Source organism: Pinus tabuliformis, chromosome J, assembly GCF_031772625.1.
Source record: "Pinus tabuliformis cultivar Carrire ecotype Pingquan chromosome J, CPIR1, whole genome shotgun sequence".
NCBI lineage: Eukaryota > Viridiplantae > Streptophyta > Pinopsida > Pinales > Pinaceae > Pinus > Pinus tabuliformis.
The window spans coordinates 1,158,794,239-1,158,811,967 of NC_142295.1; the positions used below are offsets into that span (position 1 = coordinate 1,158,794,239).

Here is a 17,729-nt window from a genome sequence, read left to right on the forward strand (position 1 = left end):
TCGGTGCTCAGCTTCCAGCTAGACTACTGTCAACAGATCCAAACTATGCCAGGCCTGAGAATGGCTCACAATGTTAAAGACATAAATCATGCCCAGTTTGCTGATGATACATTATTGCTTGGAGGAGCTAGCATAAATTCTGCTAGAACCTTCAAGAGGGAGCTCGACATTTATAGGGAGGTTTCGGGCAGCAAGATTAACTATCTAAAAGGCACGATCTATGGCTAGAATTGCTCGATCAAAGATTTGATAGACATAACAAGGTTATTAGAAATGGAAAAGAACCCTGACCTGGGAGTCATTTAAGTATCTTGGGATCCCAATCTTCAAATCAAATCCTAAGGTAGCTCACTGGATACCCCTGCTAGACAAGCTAAAACTTAGAATACAAGCTTGGGGAGCCTCATGGTTGAATAATGCTCGGAAGGTAATCCTTATGAAATCTGTTCTCATAAGTCTCCCAGTTTATTAGAACTCCATTCTACTAGCCCCTAAAACCTTTATTAGTAAAGTGGATGGTCTCCTGAGAAGATTTCTGTGGGAGGGAGGGAAAAATAATGAAAGAAGGCTCCATTTAGTTAATTGGGACACTATTAAGAAGCCATTCTTCGAAGGAGGTCTCCAAATGTGGGATCTGGCAACCCAAAATCTTGCTCTGGGCTCCAAGCTCCTTTGGAACATTGTTTCTGGGAATCCTAGTTGGAGCAAGAGAGTTCTGTGGAAAAAATATTTTCATGGGCAGCATTTGAGGTGCTTGGACCAGCCTCCTAGAATTTCCAAAGGATCACCAGTTTTCAAACGCTGTCTCATAGCTTTGAAACTTTTCAATCATAAGCTTTATTGGATCCCAAGTAATGGGAAAAAAATAAAAATTTGGGAAGATTCGATTCTTGGAGATCAGCCCTTGAATCAGATGGCAGAACTGGAAAATATCAGAGCATGGCTTCAGGCTAGCAATCTGGAAACCCTTTGGGACATGTCCAATTGGACAAATGATGCAGAAAGTCTATGGGATGGTTGGAATTTCGGAGGTCCCTCATTGGCTGGATGGTGAAGCCAATTTATTGTTGGATTTTCTCCAAGGAAAATCTCCCTTAAAGGCCTCTTCTAAGGACAAAAGAGGGTGGGGTTCTCTTTCAGGCTCTTACTCAGTAGCAGAAGGTTACAAAAGTATGATGGCTATCCCTAGCATCCCCCCAGAGCCAACTCAATGGAAATTTATTTGGTATTTTCTTGCTCTCCCAAAAATTGACTTCTTTTGCTGGACTCTGGCACATAAAAGTATCCTCACTAGAGATAACCTGAGGAAGCGTGGAATGGAAGGTCCCTCCAGGTGCCCTCTTTGTGCATCAGATGAAGAAACAACTAACCACCTGTTCTTATTGTGCCCCTTTGCTCAAGAAGTTTGGAAGGGTGTCCTGATGTTAGGACCTGACAAAATAGAGCTTCCAGGAAATATTCAGGACCTGCTAAGAAACTGGGCCAAGTTATCCCCATTCTGTCTCTCCAAAAAAAGCCTTCTCAAGACTGGCTAGATGTGGATCCCCAAATTCACATGCTGGAAACTGTGGTTGGAGAGGAACAACAGAATATTTAGGGAGGAGAGTTGTAACCCAGTCAGAATTATCACTAAGATCAAAGCTCTGTTGGGGGAGGCCTTAGAAACCAAACCCACCATAAGAAATGGCATGATTCTGGACAGCGAGGAAGATCAATGGTTAAAAGAGCTTGTTCCAAATCATCAGAATAGATCCATTCCTCCTGCTAAAGCCCCTTCTCATTGGGAAATTCGTCTAGAAGAACAAGAATTCATCAAATGGAGATCTACTTTGGATGATCACTGCCTATTCTTCGATGGGGCCTCTAAAGGTAACCCAGGAAAGGCGGGTGGCGAGGGAGTTATCTTAAGCCCAGGTGGCTGAACTGAGTTGTGCTTTTCTTGGGGTCTGGGTTATGAAACAAACAATAGAGCAGAGGCTCTTGCTCTATGGCAGGGTCTAAATCTGGCTATCAAGAGGAGTCTCCTCTCCATCTCAGTCTTTGGAGACTCCAAACTAATTATACAGGCTATGAACTCTCAAAAGATCCCTTCTCAGGTGTAGTTAGCCCCAATCCTCAAAAAAATCAGACTACTATTGCCCAAGTTCTACAAAATATCCTTCTATCATGTTCTAAGGAAGTTAAACTCACAGGCGGACTTGCCAGCCCACCTAGGCTCTCTCAGGAGCTGGAGATCTCTGTTAGTAAATGATGTTGAATTGGACTGCAGCATTCCTTAATTTTGGAGTTGTCTGGGCCTTTGTTCCTTTGAGCATTTCACTGATTCAGATTCTCCAGACTTCAAGACCGAACCATTTTGAGCTGGCTGCTGTTAGGAAACGCGGACTCATCCACAAGGGAAAATTCAGAATGCAACTGTGGCATTTTCAATCTCTGTTCATCGTTGGAACTCACTGCTGCATCTGGGTAGGTGCTGGGGAGTTCACTGTTGGGTACACAACCAAAGTCCCACATTGACTAGAAGTGGGGAGGATCATGGGTATATAAGGATGGACAAATATCTCCATTGGTATGAGGCCTTTTGGGGTAAAGCCCAAAAACAAATCCATGAGGGCTTAGGCCCAAAGTGGACAATATCATACCATTGTGGAGATATGTGGTGTCCAAAGTCCTTACAAGTGGTATCAGAGCCAAGTTCGAAGTTAGCCAAGTGGATGAATCCTCGGAATGCCGAACGAAGGTGGTGGGCCCCGGTAATATCACGATGGGATCCGTGGATGAGCTCGGTTAGACAGGCGGTGTGCTCCGGATTCTTCATGGACGTGTCCTGGTCCCAACACGGTGAAGAGGAGTTGACCTGGGATAGAGCAAGCTCTCGAGACAGGTGGTGCTCCATGTAAGGCGTGTGCTTCCAACGCATTGGAGCGGAGAATCATGGTTGGTAGAGAGTGGACGGATGGATAATCATTTGAGGGGAGGCTTGATGGTCCTTTGTTCGAGGGGAGGATTGTTGGGTATACGACCAAAGTCCCACATTGACTAGAAGTGGGGAGGATCATGGGTATATAAGGATGGACAAATATCTCCATTGGTATGAGGCCTTTTGGGGTAAAGCCCAAAAACAAATCCATGAGGGCTTAGGCCCAAAGTGGACAATATCATACCATTGTGGAGATATGTGGTGTCCAAAGTCCTTACATTCACGAGGGCCTCTTCAAGGCCAATTTACTACTCTTGGCATTCTTGAACACTATATAACACTCCGCCAGACATTTCGAAAAGAAAATGTAGTGATTCTTGGGATGATGCGGCACTCCGGCGCATTGGATCTCCTCTCTGCAAGCTAGGAAGCAGAGCTACGTCATGGAAAGCAAAAGCAGCGGAATTTCAAGGCACCATTCTGAAACCAAATCAAGTTCTTTTTCAAGCCTCTATCTGCATTCACAATGTAACTCATTCAGCGGACTATTCAAAAGAAAAATCTTCTTTCCCTACGACTGTAACAAGGAAATATAGGGTTTTAGTGTTAAAGTCCTGGACAACTGATTTGCCGAATTTTAAATAAAAACTAACTGTTTATGTCAAAAAAAAGAAAATGGAGAGTGGAGCGCTTAGGGTTTGACGCTTCTCTGCAACTGGCAGACCTTCACAGACTGTGTTGTTCTTCCATTAACCTTCAACCATAAGGCAGCTACAGCACAATAAGGAACAACTATCATGCAATGGAATCCCCTCAAGGGGAGGACATGATGCCTCCCCCCGCTGATACGGAAAACGGCCTGCGATAGAATTAAAATGTTAGGATGGACCATCCAGAAGATACATCGATAGAGAATGAAAATATGCCAACGAATAACAACACAAATGAATAACCATGAGTGATGTCAAACACCTGCAAGCCAGTAGCAGTTGACAGACCCAAAATCGAGCTCCCAAGTTAGCACATCAAGACTCAGATCCAGTTTATGAGGGATCATGCTTTGCTAGGAAGGTTCATTGGCCTTTGGCCAATGGAGAAAGCTTTGCACGGCTGGATCACAGCCAAATGGAAGCCAAAAAGGCATATAACACTACAGTTAGGGCCTAAGGGCTTCTTTACTGCCATTTTCAATTGTCTGGAGGACTGAAACAGGGTATTGGATGGAGGACCATATTTATTCAATGCAGCATGGTTATACCTAAGAGGATGGATCGAACGCTTTAACCTGAAAAAAGAATATCTAAGCTAGGACTCGGTGTGGTTGCGCCTTTATTCTCTCCCTCTGGAGTATTGGGACGTAGACTCTTTGCGAGACATTGGGAGTGGTTTAGGCGAATTCATTAAAGTGGCAGAGGAGACAAAGCTGAAGCGATACACCTCCTATTCATGGATCTGTGTATACATGCACCTCAGCAAAGCTCTCCCGGACGCGGTAAGCCTCTACCATGACGATTATGAATGGTTACAAACAATAGATTATGAGCATGTACCATTCCGCTATCGAAAATGCCACGCCCTAGGCCATTTATTCTCAGACTGTCGCTCCAATATGAAATCCACAACCACCCCTTCAATGGACAAATCTGACCCAGATGGGTTCACAAAAGTTCCCAATCGCAAAAAGACCCATAAAAAGCCCTCTACCTCAGTCAAAAAACCTGTCACCAGCACCTCCTTGCCTTCAACAAGCAACAGCTTTGAAATCCTGCTCCAGCCAAAGGTTCATATTTTAGATAATCAGAAACAACCTGAAGCCATTCCTAAGACATTCACCCATTCTACTCCATCAAGCTCAAAGAAAGCCCTCACTTCTAAGCAACCTGCAGACACCAAAACACCCTCTCCTAGTAACATGCAGAAAAGGACTACTCAAGGTATGGAGGTAGATAGCACCCAGATGCAGTTCATGATTGTAGATGATTCATAGGCAAAGCATGAAATATTACAACACATGGACGAGGAACCGGAGAGCTTCGACATCGGAGATCTAGATATACTGTGACTTGAACAGGCTTGTGAGAAAAAGGAATATGACAAAATTCCTAAGCGACAACTAGAGAACTTAGAAGTAATTATCCCAAGAGCACAGAAGCAAAGATCATTAGGCGTCCAAACTAGTAGTCAATGGGATGGAAGAAATATCTTCAAAGACAACAAGAAACGAGGACAGAAAACCGATCTTCAGAGAACCATCCACATAGGGGAGATGCTGTTGGAATTTGGAAGATACTCCAAGCTCACCAAATACTATAATCCCCTTCCCAATGGTGAATCATGAAGCTTATCTCATGGAACATCAGAGGGCTCAACAGCCTGAGGAAGGGACGATTAATAAAGAACATGCTACAACAGGAAAAGCCTAAAATTCTCTTCTTGCAGAAGACCAAGTGTAATTCCACAATGTTGGATCAGATTCTTGCCAAAGCGTGGCCAGGAAGCAAAGAAGTGGCAGTGGAAGCCATGGGAGCCTCAGGAGGGCTAGCCATCATTTGGGATGATAGAGCTATAACACTTACCAACATACATGCCAGTAAGCACTTTATTCAAACCAAGTTTCATTTAACAGGGACAAATGTTCATGGAAACTTAACTAATGTCTACTTCCCCCAGGAGGCAACAAACAAAGTAGACACACTGAACACCCTAACTCAAATCAACTCAGAAAGATCCCAACCACATTGGATCACAGGAGGGGACTTCAACATGATTACAAGATTGGAGGAAAAAAGAGGAGGACAGATCAAGCTGGATTGTGAAAGCACGCACTTCAAAAACTACATTCATAACAACAGGCTTCTAGATATGGAATTCAACAATGGAGCTTATACTTGGAACAACAAGCATGCAAATGCCCACCAAATTGTATCTCGATTAGACAGATTCTTGATCTCTGATAATGCAATACATCTTGGTAGGGATCTCTTGGCCTCTATATTGCCACTCTCTGGCTTGGACCATTGGCCTATTAGGCTTCACTGGCAAAGACTGGGAGACAATGTTCGGAGGTCCTTTCTCTTTGAAGCCTTTTGGCTGAATCACCCTGATTTTCATAACTCGATAACAGAGACATGGAGAAATTTCACACCGCTAGAAGGTTCAAAAATGTATAAGCTCCAATGTTGACCTTCTGATCGCGCGCGAGATTTTGAACTGAAGCTCCCACGCCCCTGCAACCCCACCTCCTGCGGCCCTCCGCAGGCCTCCCACCTGGCAGCCCCTACTGCTAGGCCTCTAGTCTTCCTCCTCGGCACCCCTGCAGTCGGGCTCTACCCTCCTCCTCTGGCCAGTGCTATGACCGGCTCCCTTCTGGCATTTCCATGGTTGGGATCGACCCCTCCTAGATGCAAGACAATGAAGACCAGGCTGAGATCTTCACCTCTCTCATTTTTGAAAATTCTACCATCCGAAACAAACCCACAGCTTCAAAGTTCATCAAGAAACTCGCTGACATCCCAGAAATCTCCCTTCCCTGTAGTCTCCTAAGGAAGGTAGTGATCTCTCTAGGAGAGAGAGGTCTAGTTGGACAATTTACTGGCCTGTGGTCCTCTCCCAGAGTTGTACAGAAATGGATGGAGCGCAATAAGAACGCGAACATCCAAGGAAAAATCGTAATAAGATTCTGTGGAAGGGGTTACTACACATTCCTCTTTGAAACCAAAGAATAACGGAATCTAATCTTCAAAAATGGTCCCTACTTCATGGATTCGAGAGGTCTCTATCTGAATAGATAGTCCCCTGACTTCGACCCAGAAATGGATATACCTAATGCAGTCCCGGTTTGGGTTCGCTTGCCCCATCTCCCTCTTCATTGCTGGGGAGATGAATCGGTCAAAGCCATTGGGAACGCTGTCGGAAAATACATCGACAGATGTGAACCAAAGGACAACATGCACGCATGTGCAAGGATCTGTGTTGAAGTCGACTTAGGAAAGGGCCTTTCGGAAGCAATCAAGATCAAAGTGGACCAATGGACCCATATTCAGCAGCTGGACTACGAACAAATCCCATTCAAATGTAAGGTATGCCATGAATATGGTCATTTTGCTAATAGGTGTAGTAAACTAAAAGAAAATGAAATGAATGAAAATGCTGAAGCCAGTGAAGAGACATGGGAACAAGTCAAAAAATAGAAAGAAAACCCCAAACAGCCTGGCCCAAAACCAAAGCCTCCCCGAGAAATCCAAGCTGCATCCTTCTCCCCCACTCCCATCTTGACTCATCCATTACCCTCTACATCAAACCCCTTCAAATCTTTGGAGGAAGAAGACCCCTCATCCCCCCACTCTCCTCTTGATCCCCAGGAGCCCCCTCTCCCTGAAAGCCAACGCCAAGACACTATCGAATCCTCATTGCCTCTTACTATTTCCTCTCAGCCTCTTCTTAATCCTCCCCTCAACAGAATCACCAGAAGCTCATCCAATGATCACGAGGGTTCTAGTGAACCCTCTGAGAAACTTGGCCCAGGCACGAAATCTGCTAAGCAGCACAGGGATGAGAACTGCAAAAGGACATAGCAATGGGAACGCAGACACCCATAGAAACTTATATCCTGGGGCAGCATGACAAAAAAGCAATCAACAAGGACCAAGGGGGGCAAGCAGCTCCCCGCATACCATATATCCAATGATGAAAATATGATCTTGGAACATCAGGGGACTTGGGCACCCATCTAAGGTAGCAGCCCTAAGGGATCTTATCATTTCTAAGAAGCCAGGAATTATTATGTTACAAGAAACAAAACAAAATGACAAGGAAATGAATAAAGTCATTGAGCAGTAGAGACAATATAGAGGAAGCATTAGTGAGGCAAGAGGAGCCTCAAGAGGAATAGCGACAATTTGGAATCAAGGTATATGGAACTCGCCTCTCTAAAGGAGCACTTAAGCAATAGTATATATGCAAAGGATGTACATTACAAAAGTACATAAAATCCACATTCCATGATTAGGACAACAAAGCACATGCAGTCCTAGAAAGGATCCACTATGATGTTTATGGACCTTTCTCGACAACCTACACTTTCAAATGCAAATATTTTGTCACTTTTATTGATGACTTCTCACGGAAGTGTTGGATCTTATTCACGTGGAATAAAGATGAGACATTCTCCGAGTTCATAGAATTCAAGACACTAGTTGAAAACGAAGCTAGCAAGAAGGTGAAGGCTCTGTTGTAGAGGCTGCAACACCCTCCAAAATTTTGGCCTGCACTTAAATTTTAGAGCCTACTATGGATATTGTGATCAATCGTTCCTTAGTCACTTATTGGTAAGTTGATGATCTCAAGCTCCCCTTTTCGATCTTAAGAGTCATTTATGCTTTTATCTTTACATAGAATGTGTCATCTTTGGGCATGGGGGTAATCGCTTGTCATGCAAAGGGAGGTTTGTTTTGCTTCAAGGGGAAATATTTATGAGAATGAGACATGTTTAACACTCATTTCACACACTCTTACACAAGTGTCACCTTTATCCTCCCAAAGTCTATAATCGAAGCCGCACTTGCCTTAAGTTGCCACAAAGGTTGTTGCATTAAGTGAAGTATGTGTTATATATTCTGGATGGTCTATATTGTATTGATAAGTTTTCATGTGTGTGATCGTAGTGAAGTTTTATCACTATTAACATAAGTTCCACTGATCCCACACTTAGCTAAATTTTGGAGTTTCCTTAGCAACCTAGCCTCATCCAACTTTCTGAACTACACACTTCACATATGTAACCCTCAAGCTTTTATGTTGCTTGTTTGAACCGTGCAATGCACAGAAATCCCAACCTCCCTTACCATTCAAAAATGCGCAGTGGTTTCCTCCAATGTCCTTCCCTCAGCCAGAACCGTCTCCAAAAATTGTGCAGTTTTGTCCCTTGACTACCCAGTCTGCCTTGCAGCCTAAAATTGCACAGATGTGTCCTCCTAGGTCCTCGTCCCAAGTAGGGCCACGAAGAAAGATGACATGATAGATGACTCTCAAGGAGCTGAGGAGAAAAATAAGTAGACCAAGAAACCCAAGGTATGATAGAATATTAGGACCGCATGAAGACTCCATCCGATGCATAACCCTTTGGAGGCTAGGTATGGAAAACAAAGCACATCTTTTGAAATACACCTCTTAATGTAGGTTAAAAGTTTGCTTATCATTGTCGTATCATTCCGTCTTCAATGACATTCATGGTTGCAAGAACTGAAATTCATTCCATGTGTTTGATCTACGTGTCTTGCTCCCTTTCACTTGTTTATTACATAGCTTAGAAGATGAAGAGTATTACCACTTTTTTATTTAAGCTTTTGAGGTTGTGACCAACATGATCTTATGACTAACTAGGCACGATGCAAGGCATCCTAAGTGGGATGAAAGATGTTTGATGATATGTATGTAGTCAGTACACTCCTCTGCATTACTCCTTTGCATTAATCCTTGCTTTGTATCTTGCATGTACCCTCACCGCTTGTCAGATTTGGCTACCTATTGCTAATAGTCTCTTAGCTCTTTCCTGACAAAGCAGGTGAAGGAATTTCCTTCAACCTGATTTCTTCAAGGCTCTTCATAGAAATTATAGAGCTAACAGAAGGAGATGTGGAATCTCACTATCAAACTCTTGAAAATACTTTGCATGTTCGAATATATCCAAACAATTAAGCTACCACTCAACAACATTGTCAATCTTGGAAGACTCAAGAAAGATCACATCTCTAGATATTATAAAATTTTCATTCACTTCATCATAGAGATGGTATGCTTTGGAGGTATGAGTGCCCAAAGAAGATACATTTGTGACTCCTTGCACTGAGTTTTTTTATCTGTTCCTTCGGTGCGAAGGAATAATATGAGGAACCAAAAACCCTGGGATGCCTCACCGAAGGAATGTGTCCATACCACATTTCATAGGGAGTCTTGTTTCTAATAGCAAGAGTTGGACACCTATGATTTATATACACAACACATAGAACCACATCAGCCCAAAACCTTATGAACTTAACATGTGAACTATGCCAAGTTCATAGTGAAAGTAATACATTCCAATGAACTATGTGTTGAAAAATGCAGCACGAAATTCTCAATTTGATTTTTCCTTGATTAAATTGAAAAAATTCAAATTTCCACATCAACAGAGAACTTGGATGATGTTAACTTCTGTGACATGGCTTGTGTCACCTAGTTTATTGAATAAATTCGAGTTGGAGGAGTTAGAGCTCAGTTCTGCATATGCGATTGCTAACTTGTGGCAATAAAGGTCAACTATCTCAGGTTGTTGTTAGTTAAACTAGTTCTAACTTTTGGAGGAACTAGTGGAAGGTCATTTAAGTAGTGGGACTTGAGACAGACTCGGTGATCATCTAGTTAACTGATCAATCAAACCAAAATAGTTGGGGCATGAAGAGAAGTCAAGTCCCCTAAAATTGGTGGAGATTCGAAGGTAGTTTTAATTTCTTGTAGCTCACACAGTTGCAAGAACTTACTATAACCATAGTGGAGGAGGTAGCTTGATTAGGAGCTTCTTGTGAAATTAGAGAGCAAATGATTATTGGTAGCATTAATAGCCTACCAGCAATTTGTTTTGCACCACACTTCAATGTTTTGGGCATGGTTTTTGAGGGTGGATATATTTTTTTTATGCTTTTTGGTCGTGCACATCCTCACTAGGTATCTTGTCAGGTCTGTAATAGTTCCTTGCATGCAGATCCTCACTAAATATCTTTTGGGATGTCTGTACTAGGTCCTTGTAAATTTCTGTTTGCCAAGGCTTAACTACTTATGATCTTAGGTGCTCACAACAATTCGACAGTTTATGGCACTTTCCATATCACCATTCCTAAAAGGATCCAACAAAACGACTTCAGAGGAAGATGAGAAGGGAAAACTCTTATTGGAAATAGCCTAGAACTAGTGGAATTGGTTGGTCCCAATGGTTTTAGAGTTGTACTAGTCTAGTTTGGTGGTTTAGATTGGCTAAGGTTGCTCTTGTATTGAACTGCCCTTAAAACATCAAATTCACTAGTTCTCTAATAAACTGACCAATTCTGAAGAATGTAGTGCAACATAGCTAATGACCACCAAATAATAATTGTTTAATAAAAAAAATACTGAAGAGGAGAAAAAAAATTATTAACTCAAGGGCCCTACAAAACCTAACCCTAGTAATTAATGGTAATATTTAATTTTTAAAGTTAAAGTAAAAGTTGACATTCTCCTTATATTTCCTTTTTGAAAAGGAAAGATAAGGATAATGTCAGATTTTAATTAAATTTTTAATATTAAAATTAATTGTTTCGAGTTGTTTCAGAGTGGTTCCAACTTCATTCAATTTTGAAAAAGTCAAATTTTAGATCCAATTCAAAACTTAGTGGTTATTGTTTGAACCGCTTCTTTATAATGAGTCCTAGACTTTGACTTCCAATTCTTCAAGTGCAGTTATTGCATAATCATATTCCTCGTGAGACTTTGCAGCAGAAGTTGATCTTTAATCCATTACAAGCACTTGACCTAGGATAGGGAACCATCAGCTACCCCTGTCAAGATGGTCCCATAGCCCCTCAAGAGCTATCCATCAAGAGCTATACAATACAAAAGAACCACTAGCATATGTAGTGTTGATTTCAGTTGTCCCCGGTTCATATCATGTTACATATTCTCCCTCGCAGGTATGGGCGCCCATGAGATCATCAAATAAATTGGCCTCTCATCCCATTTGTGGATTTCATGTCAATCACCACATCTCAACATGCAATCAATGCATTAGTTATAATCATAGTATCAGAGAAATAGTCCAGATGCCAACACTTTCATTTCATCCTAATAACATAAAGTGATTGTTATCACAACATTTTGAATAGTAAAGATCTGCATACTCTTGAATGTCATAAAATTTTCATGCAAATACCCTATGTTTCACATCATAAAATACTCTCATAAGTTATAGCATCAACATATCAGCATCAAGGATATATTATGACATCTCATAATAAATTAACCACATGCCAATTTACACCATGATCCCTATGCATATCATATCCATCATGAGAATTCAACATCATTATCATAACAAATAAATAAATAAGCACCACATATACATCGTTAACCTCTCATTAGAACTATATACATTTACCACATACCATCATATCACGAAACATCGTTAATATGAGAATCATCTCAATACTTATCAAATATAGAACAATAATACACTATAAGCATTCTTATCATGAATTAATTTCATTTACTTGTATAAACAGTTCAACATCCCTCTAGGATCTATGTGAGGATGTGGTCCAACCCTGAACAGGATTATGTTATCCCATGAGTACTATTAGTGTCATGTTTTCATCAAGGTACCAATTACTTTTTCAATATACATTTCTTGTTCTTTCTATTAGGAAGTTAACCATTACATCATAGGTATACTCATCTAACTACATCATTAAATTTCAAATGAGTCTCATCATCTTGAGACTTAACCTCTTGTCGAATATTATTCCTTCCCCAAGGACATTTGAGTCAAATTCAATGTTAAGATATTATCGTTTGTACAATCATTTAAATCATCAATATCATGTTAAAATACCATGATCACTATACATATTGTGCCTATCCAAATGGAACACATACATGAGGTCATCCTTATTTAAGTCTTAGGTTATGCTTAATCCACCTGCATGAAGGCTTAATCCATTGTTATGTTTCCATTGTAGCCCAGTAGGTCAAGATACTTGGCTCTTACTAGAGAAGCTTGGGTTCAAGTACCCACAATTGAAATGATGTGTTTGTTGTCCCCTAGTGATTTATCCATCACTTGCATGATTTTCATTGTGAATCTTGGCTTATCTCATCAAGTTCCCACTTGATATCTTTTATCATATATTCATCCATCTTCAAGTTAGACTAGGGATTCTTCCAGCTTAATTTTCACTCATTAAATCTTTAGTTTATAGTTTGAAATGCTTGGAACCACTACCACCATTACCATCCATGAATTATTTGGTATGCCTAATATGTTTGACAATAAATTCTTTATCGATAATCAATTCACACTTAAATTTTTTATTAACTCAAAATACCACACACACAATATATTAAAAATAATAATAATATAAATATTCACACTTCCAATAAATAATAAAGTAAAATAACAACTTATCAATTTCAACATAATATTTTAATATTAAATAAAAAAAATTCAATTTTTATTACTCATTTCAACATAATACTTTAATAATAATCAAACAAATTTAAGCTCTATTATCTAATTTATTAAATGACTAAATCCACATTATATAAATTCCTTCTCATTCCTTAAAACTTGGTGAGTCATTTTTATACTATACTTAATACATGCTTTATATAATATAAAATAACACTCATTATATATATATATATATATATATATATATATATAAATCTTTACTTATAATTTTAAAATTTAATTTAAATATGTTTTCATAATACCACATCCTATAAATCCTATTTTTTCTAATAAAAAATTATAGTCATCCATAAATATTAATTATAACCTCAACCCATTATATACTTTATGTTAACGAGTTATATGAATTACATGGTGTCCATTATATTGTTTTAATATTAATGTATATTTATATTATCACTTCTGTTAAATGTAAGCACTAATTTTAATAACCTTAATGCATTAAGGTTAACACATGCAACCTATTAAGTTTCTTTCTTTAAAAACTTGTCTTGCCTTAAAGCAGCCTCTCCGTCTCTTGTCTTTCACATTCTCCCGTGTGCCCGACACCTCTTTTCTCTCTGCCTTATTATCATATATCTCTTGTATTGTTCTACGTGGAGAATTCACCAATATGGTAGATAAATAATTTGGCATTTAGCAAATTGGCGAGGTTTATAAAACAACAAATTTTTTTTATCACTAGCTTTGTCTCTCTTATTTACTTTTTCTTAGCGAATTCCTATAAGTGGTTTTGTTGAGTCTATTTCTGACGCTCACGATGATTTTGATTCAACTTTTGGAAGTACTATGGACTTTGACTAAATTGCATTTTGGGGCTCGTCTTACCATAAACATCATGCATATGATGCTTCTGAGGTTTCGTCGATCTTGAGGATGCGACAATGTTCACCGTTGATTGCTTTAAGCATATGGAGGAGGATTAACTAGATTTTCCTTCATAAGTGAATATTTGCCACTAATGCAACCAATGTTTTCGCCAATGTAATAAACAAAACACTCCAAGAGAGGGTATAAGGATTATTTCCATGTAGAAAATCTTAGTCAGCACAATATGAAGTATGTAATTCCCCAATGCCACAACCTAAACAACGAGTGATGATACATAGCAAAACATGTATTGCAATAAAATTTATTATGAAAGTGTAAGCTCCCCAGGAAAATATCATATAGAAGTAGGATAAAGCATTTAATGTTTACGTTTCCTTATTCACATTGGCTTTTGGAAAACCTACAGTCAAGGCATTTGGATTTCTTTTCTGGCCTCTAAAGAAGTTACGAGGCAAACGAGCCCCTGGCCTCACCAGACATCTGGTTAAGACCACAATCTCATGATGTACTGTCATAACCCCATTTCTAAAGAATAAATTATATCTATATATATATATATATATATATATAGTCATAAGGTTTTACATACCCAGGATTACCCTTTGGAATTATATATACAATTTCCTATGATTCATTTACCTTATGTCACTTTATGCATGTCAATTGTCATATGGGTATGGTTTAAGGGATGGGTCTACTGATTTTTAACTTTAATAAAAATCTCTGTAATATGGTTTGGACGCATGTTAACCACGCGGAAATGGTTCTGGGGGTAACTTTACGTTTTCCCTTTAGCCATCATGTGGCACTCCTTATCCATTACTGTGAGAATTATCTCCTGCTCTACTTTGTACTGTCCAAGGCCAGCAGGTTGTTCAGTCTTTTCGCCTTGCATCAATGGTGGAGGGCACACTTCGTAATCCAACGGTAGCAGATTGTCTCCGCGGGCTGCCGCCTAAACTAACTCTTCCCTTGGGTGATGGGATCATTTTTTGGGAACTTTCTCTACGGCCTTGCTCTGGTTCAGTCCATGTCCTCCATCTCGGAGAGCCTAGCTCACAGACCCTATTCAAATGCTTGAGGATTTGTTTCGAAACCCTTCAGGTAGATAACCGCACAATGTCTTATTCCTTCTATAACCTTTTGGCTATGCGTTCTTTTCGATTTACTGACAAACTTCTCGATTATGCTCATGCATCATGCGTCTGTAGGGTTATTCGGCAATGGGGTCCTCCTACAGCACTAGAACGAGTGTTTTTCATTCGTTGGCCGGAGTTTTCTTTAGTGGTAAGTGTCTTGGCAAGCACGAGGATAAATTCCTTGATTTTTTGTTTTACTGTGGTTTGCATTACTTCTATTGTTGTCTAACATGTGCTATTCAGGTTGCTCCTTGTACAGATTAGGCACCCATTCCTCACATGGCCTAAAGACTAAGGAAAACCCCACCCCCATTTTGTTCTGAGTTCCAGGTATGGGGAATCCTACTGACCGCGGCTATGTTTGTTTTGCTTCAGAGTTTTTCTTGTGTTTAGAGGAGGGTAACCCTCTAGGTCACCTTTATTTTTTATTGAACCAGGGTGGGGAGGGTTATTCGTTCCCTCCAGGCTCCAGTTACCATGGACATGACAAATGTAATTTTAGACTCTTGAATTTGGATGTTCGACTGCAATTCCTCTACTCTGACAATTGTAACTGTATATATATTTTAACGCACACATGTGCTTATTTTTCTCATGACATATTAGGCTCCTTGGTTACTGGACTATAATTTATTGTGAGGGTATACTTCTTTTAACCACATAATATTTTTTCCTCGTTTTTTCTTGTTTAAAGGTTACTGCACCACGGCCTTTCTGAGGAATTTGTACTCGTTTTTGTTTTATGAGTTCATATCATTGCACAACTTTTATCTATGTCACGTTTTTTGTTTGGTTTAGCTACACATTTCTACAGAATTCATATGATGTTTTATGTAATTGACTGAAGAGGGTCTTATCCCCTAAGCTTACAACCTCCCTTGTTCAGAGGGTCCGATCCCTGCCCCTCAATTACAATGTTCTTTTGAATTAATTCCTGATTGCTTCCAGGTTATTAATACTTGTATGCTAGAAAGAGTTAAAACTTGGACAAGATAATAACCCTACCAACCTGCTGTTCCATTCTATTCCAAACCCAGTTCTCCTTTTTGGGTGTTCCATTTGGCTTAGATAATGTCCACAGATGGGGTCTCCAGTTGCGCCACTCCAGTTTCTCGCCTTCCTTATTACAGAGGAAATGCTCTACCGCATCTTAACACAACCTGCAATAATATCTGCCTTAGATTAGGTTCAATACAGTTTGCAGCAATCAGACGTTGTTTTATTTTTTTTTCTAATTATATACACCTATGTCTCTTAAAGAAAGGGGCTCAGCCCAAAGGCTACAAGCCATTACTGAGTAATGTTGGTCTTGAGTTGATTCCATTCACTCGTTTAATTTCGAGTTTGCCTAAGCATTTATTTGTTTCCTTCTTATTTACTGATTGGGATTTTGTTTGTTGTAGTATTCATGGGCAATTTGAAGTTATCATGTTTGATGTTACTGCACGATTGACTTACAAGAATGTCCCAACATGGCACAGAGATCTTTGCAGGTATCTCTTTTACAGAGGGGTTGGATCTCTAAGTAGAAATGAAAGTTCCTTAATTATGTGGTGGCACAATTGCCTGAACCGATTAGCTAAATATCTTTGTGAATTTCAGGGTGTGTGAGAACATTCCTACTGTTATTTGTGTAAACAAGGTTGATGTGAAGAATAGGCAAGTGAAAGCTAAGCAAGTTACTTTTCATAGAAAGAAGAATCTTTACTACTATGACATATCTACAAAAAGTAACTACAACTTTGAGAAGCCATTCCTGTACTTGGCACGGAAGCTCTCAGGGTGAGCCTTTAATCTAGTTTCTGATGCTCCCTAATATGAATGTTATATTAAAAAATTTGCATTGATTCTATAATGGGTTATTTTTATAGGGATCCAAACCTTGATTTTGTGGAGTCACCTACTCTTGCTCCTCCTGAGGCTCAAATAGACCTTGCAACCCAGCAAAAGTAAGCAGAATGCTATTTTCTTATTATTTTTTGTTAGCTTTTATTGAAATAATTTGTTCCATTTCTAAAAGAGTGAAACTTTGGCTTACAATATTTTATGTTGTCAAGTACGAGGTAGAACTTATAGCAGCTATGGCCCAACCCCTTCCAGATGACGATGATGATGCTTTTGAATAACTTTGTTAAGATGCTTTTGCATATTCAGGGATTGGCGAATTCAATTAGTTTTGTATCATTGGAGTTTTCTCTTGAGTTCCGACATCTAATTCTAATTTGTATTTGGGGCTTAGAATAGCATTATCGCATCTCTCTATATGTGATTTGGGTATTGTGCAGATGTTTTCATCAGTGGAGTTGGCTAAGCTATCTTAGTTCAATTTCATTACAGAGCTATTTTTATATGCTAAGACAGTTTTTTCCATTATATAGTCTTACACATTTTGCACAAGAGCTTTTTGTACTCTTCAAATATTTCAAGAATGCTCAATTGCCTTTCGTTGTGTACTATTGGGGGAAATGCTAGTTGCGATGATTGTTGCTTGTAATATATTATGGCTTGTTAAAACTTTCTCTAAAAATTCTAGCTATGTCTGAGGATTTATTTTAACTCTGAAATTGGTTTACATATTTGATAA

General features: G+C 39.5%; 1 protein-coding gene across 1 annotated transcript in view; it reads left to right on the forward strand.

Moving 5' to 3' along the window:
• Positions 1-17,271, forward strand: part of LOC149231201 (GTP-binding nuclear protein Ran1B-like) — a 35,764-nt gene extending 18,493 nt beyond the window's left edge. Inside the window, exons 2-5 of the mRNA XM_089381571.1 lie at positions 16,549-16,638; positions 16,748-16,927; positions 17,017-17,094; positions 17,166-17,271. Coding sequence (XP_089237697.1) covers positions 16,549-16,638; positions 16,748-16,927; positions 17,017-17,094; positions 17,166-17,271 — 454 coding nt within the window. The remainder of the gene's footprint in view (positions 1-16,548; positions 16,639-16,747; positions 16,928-17,016; positions 17,095-17,165) is intronic.
• The last annotated feature ends 458 nt before the right edge of the window (positions 17,272-17,729 follow it).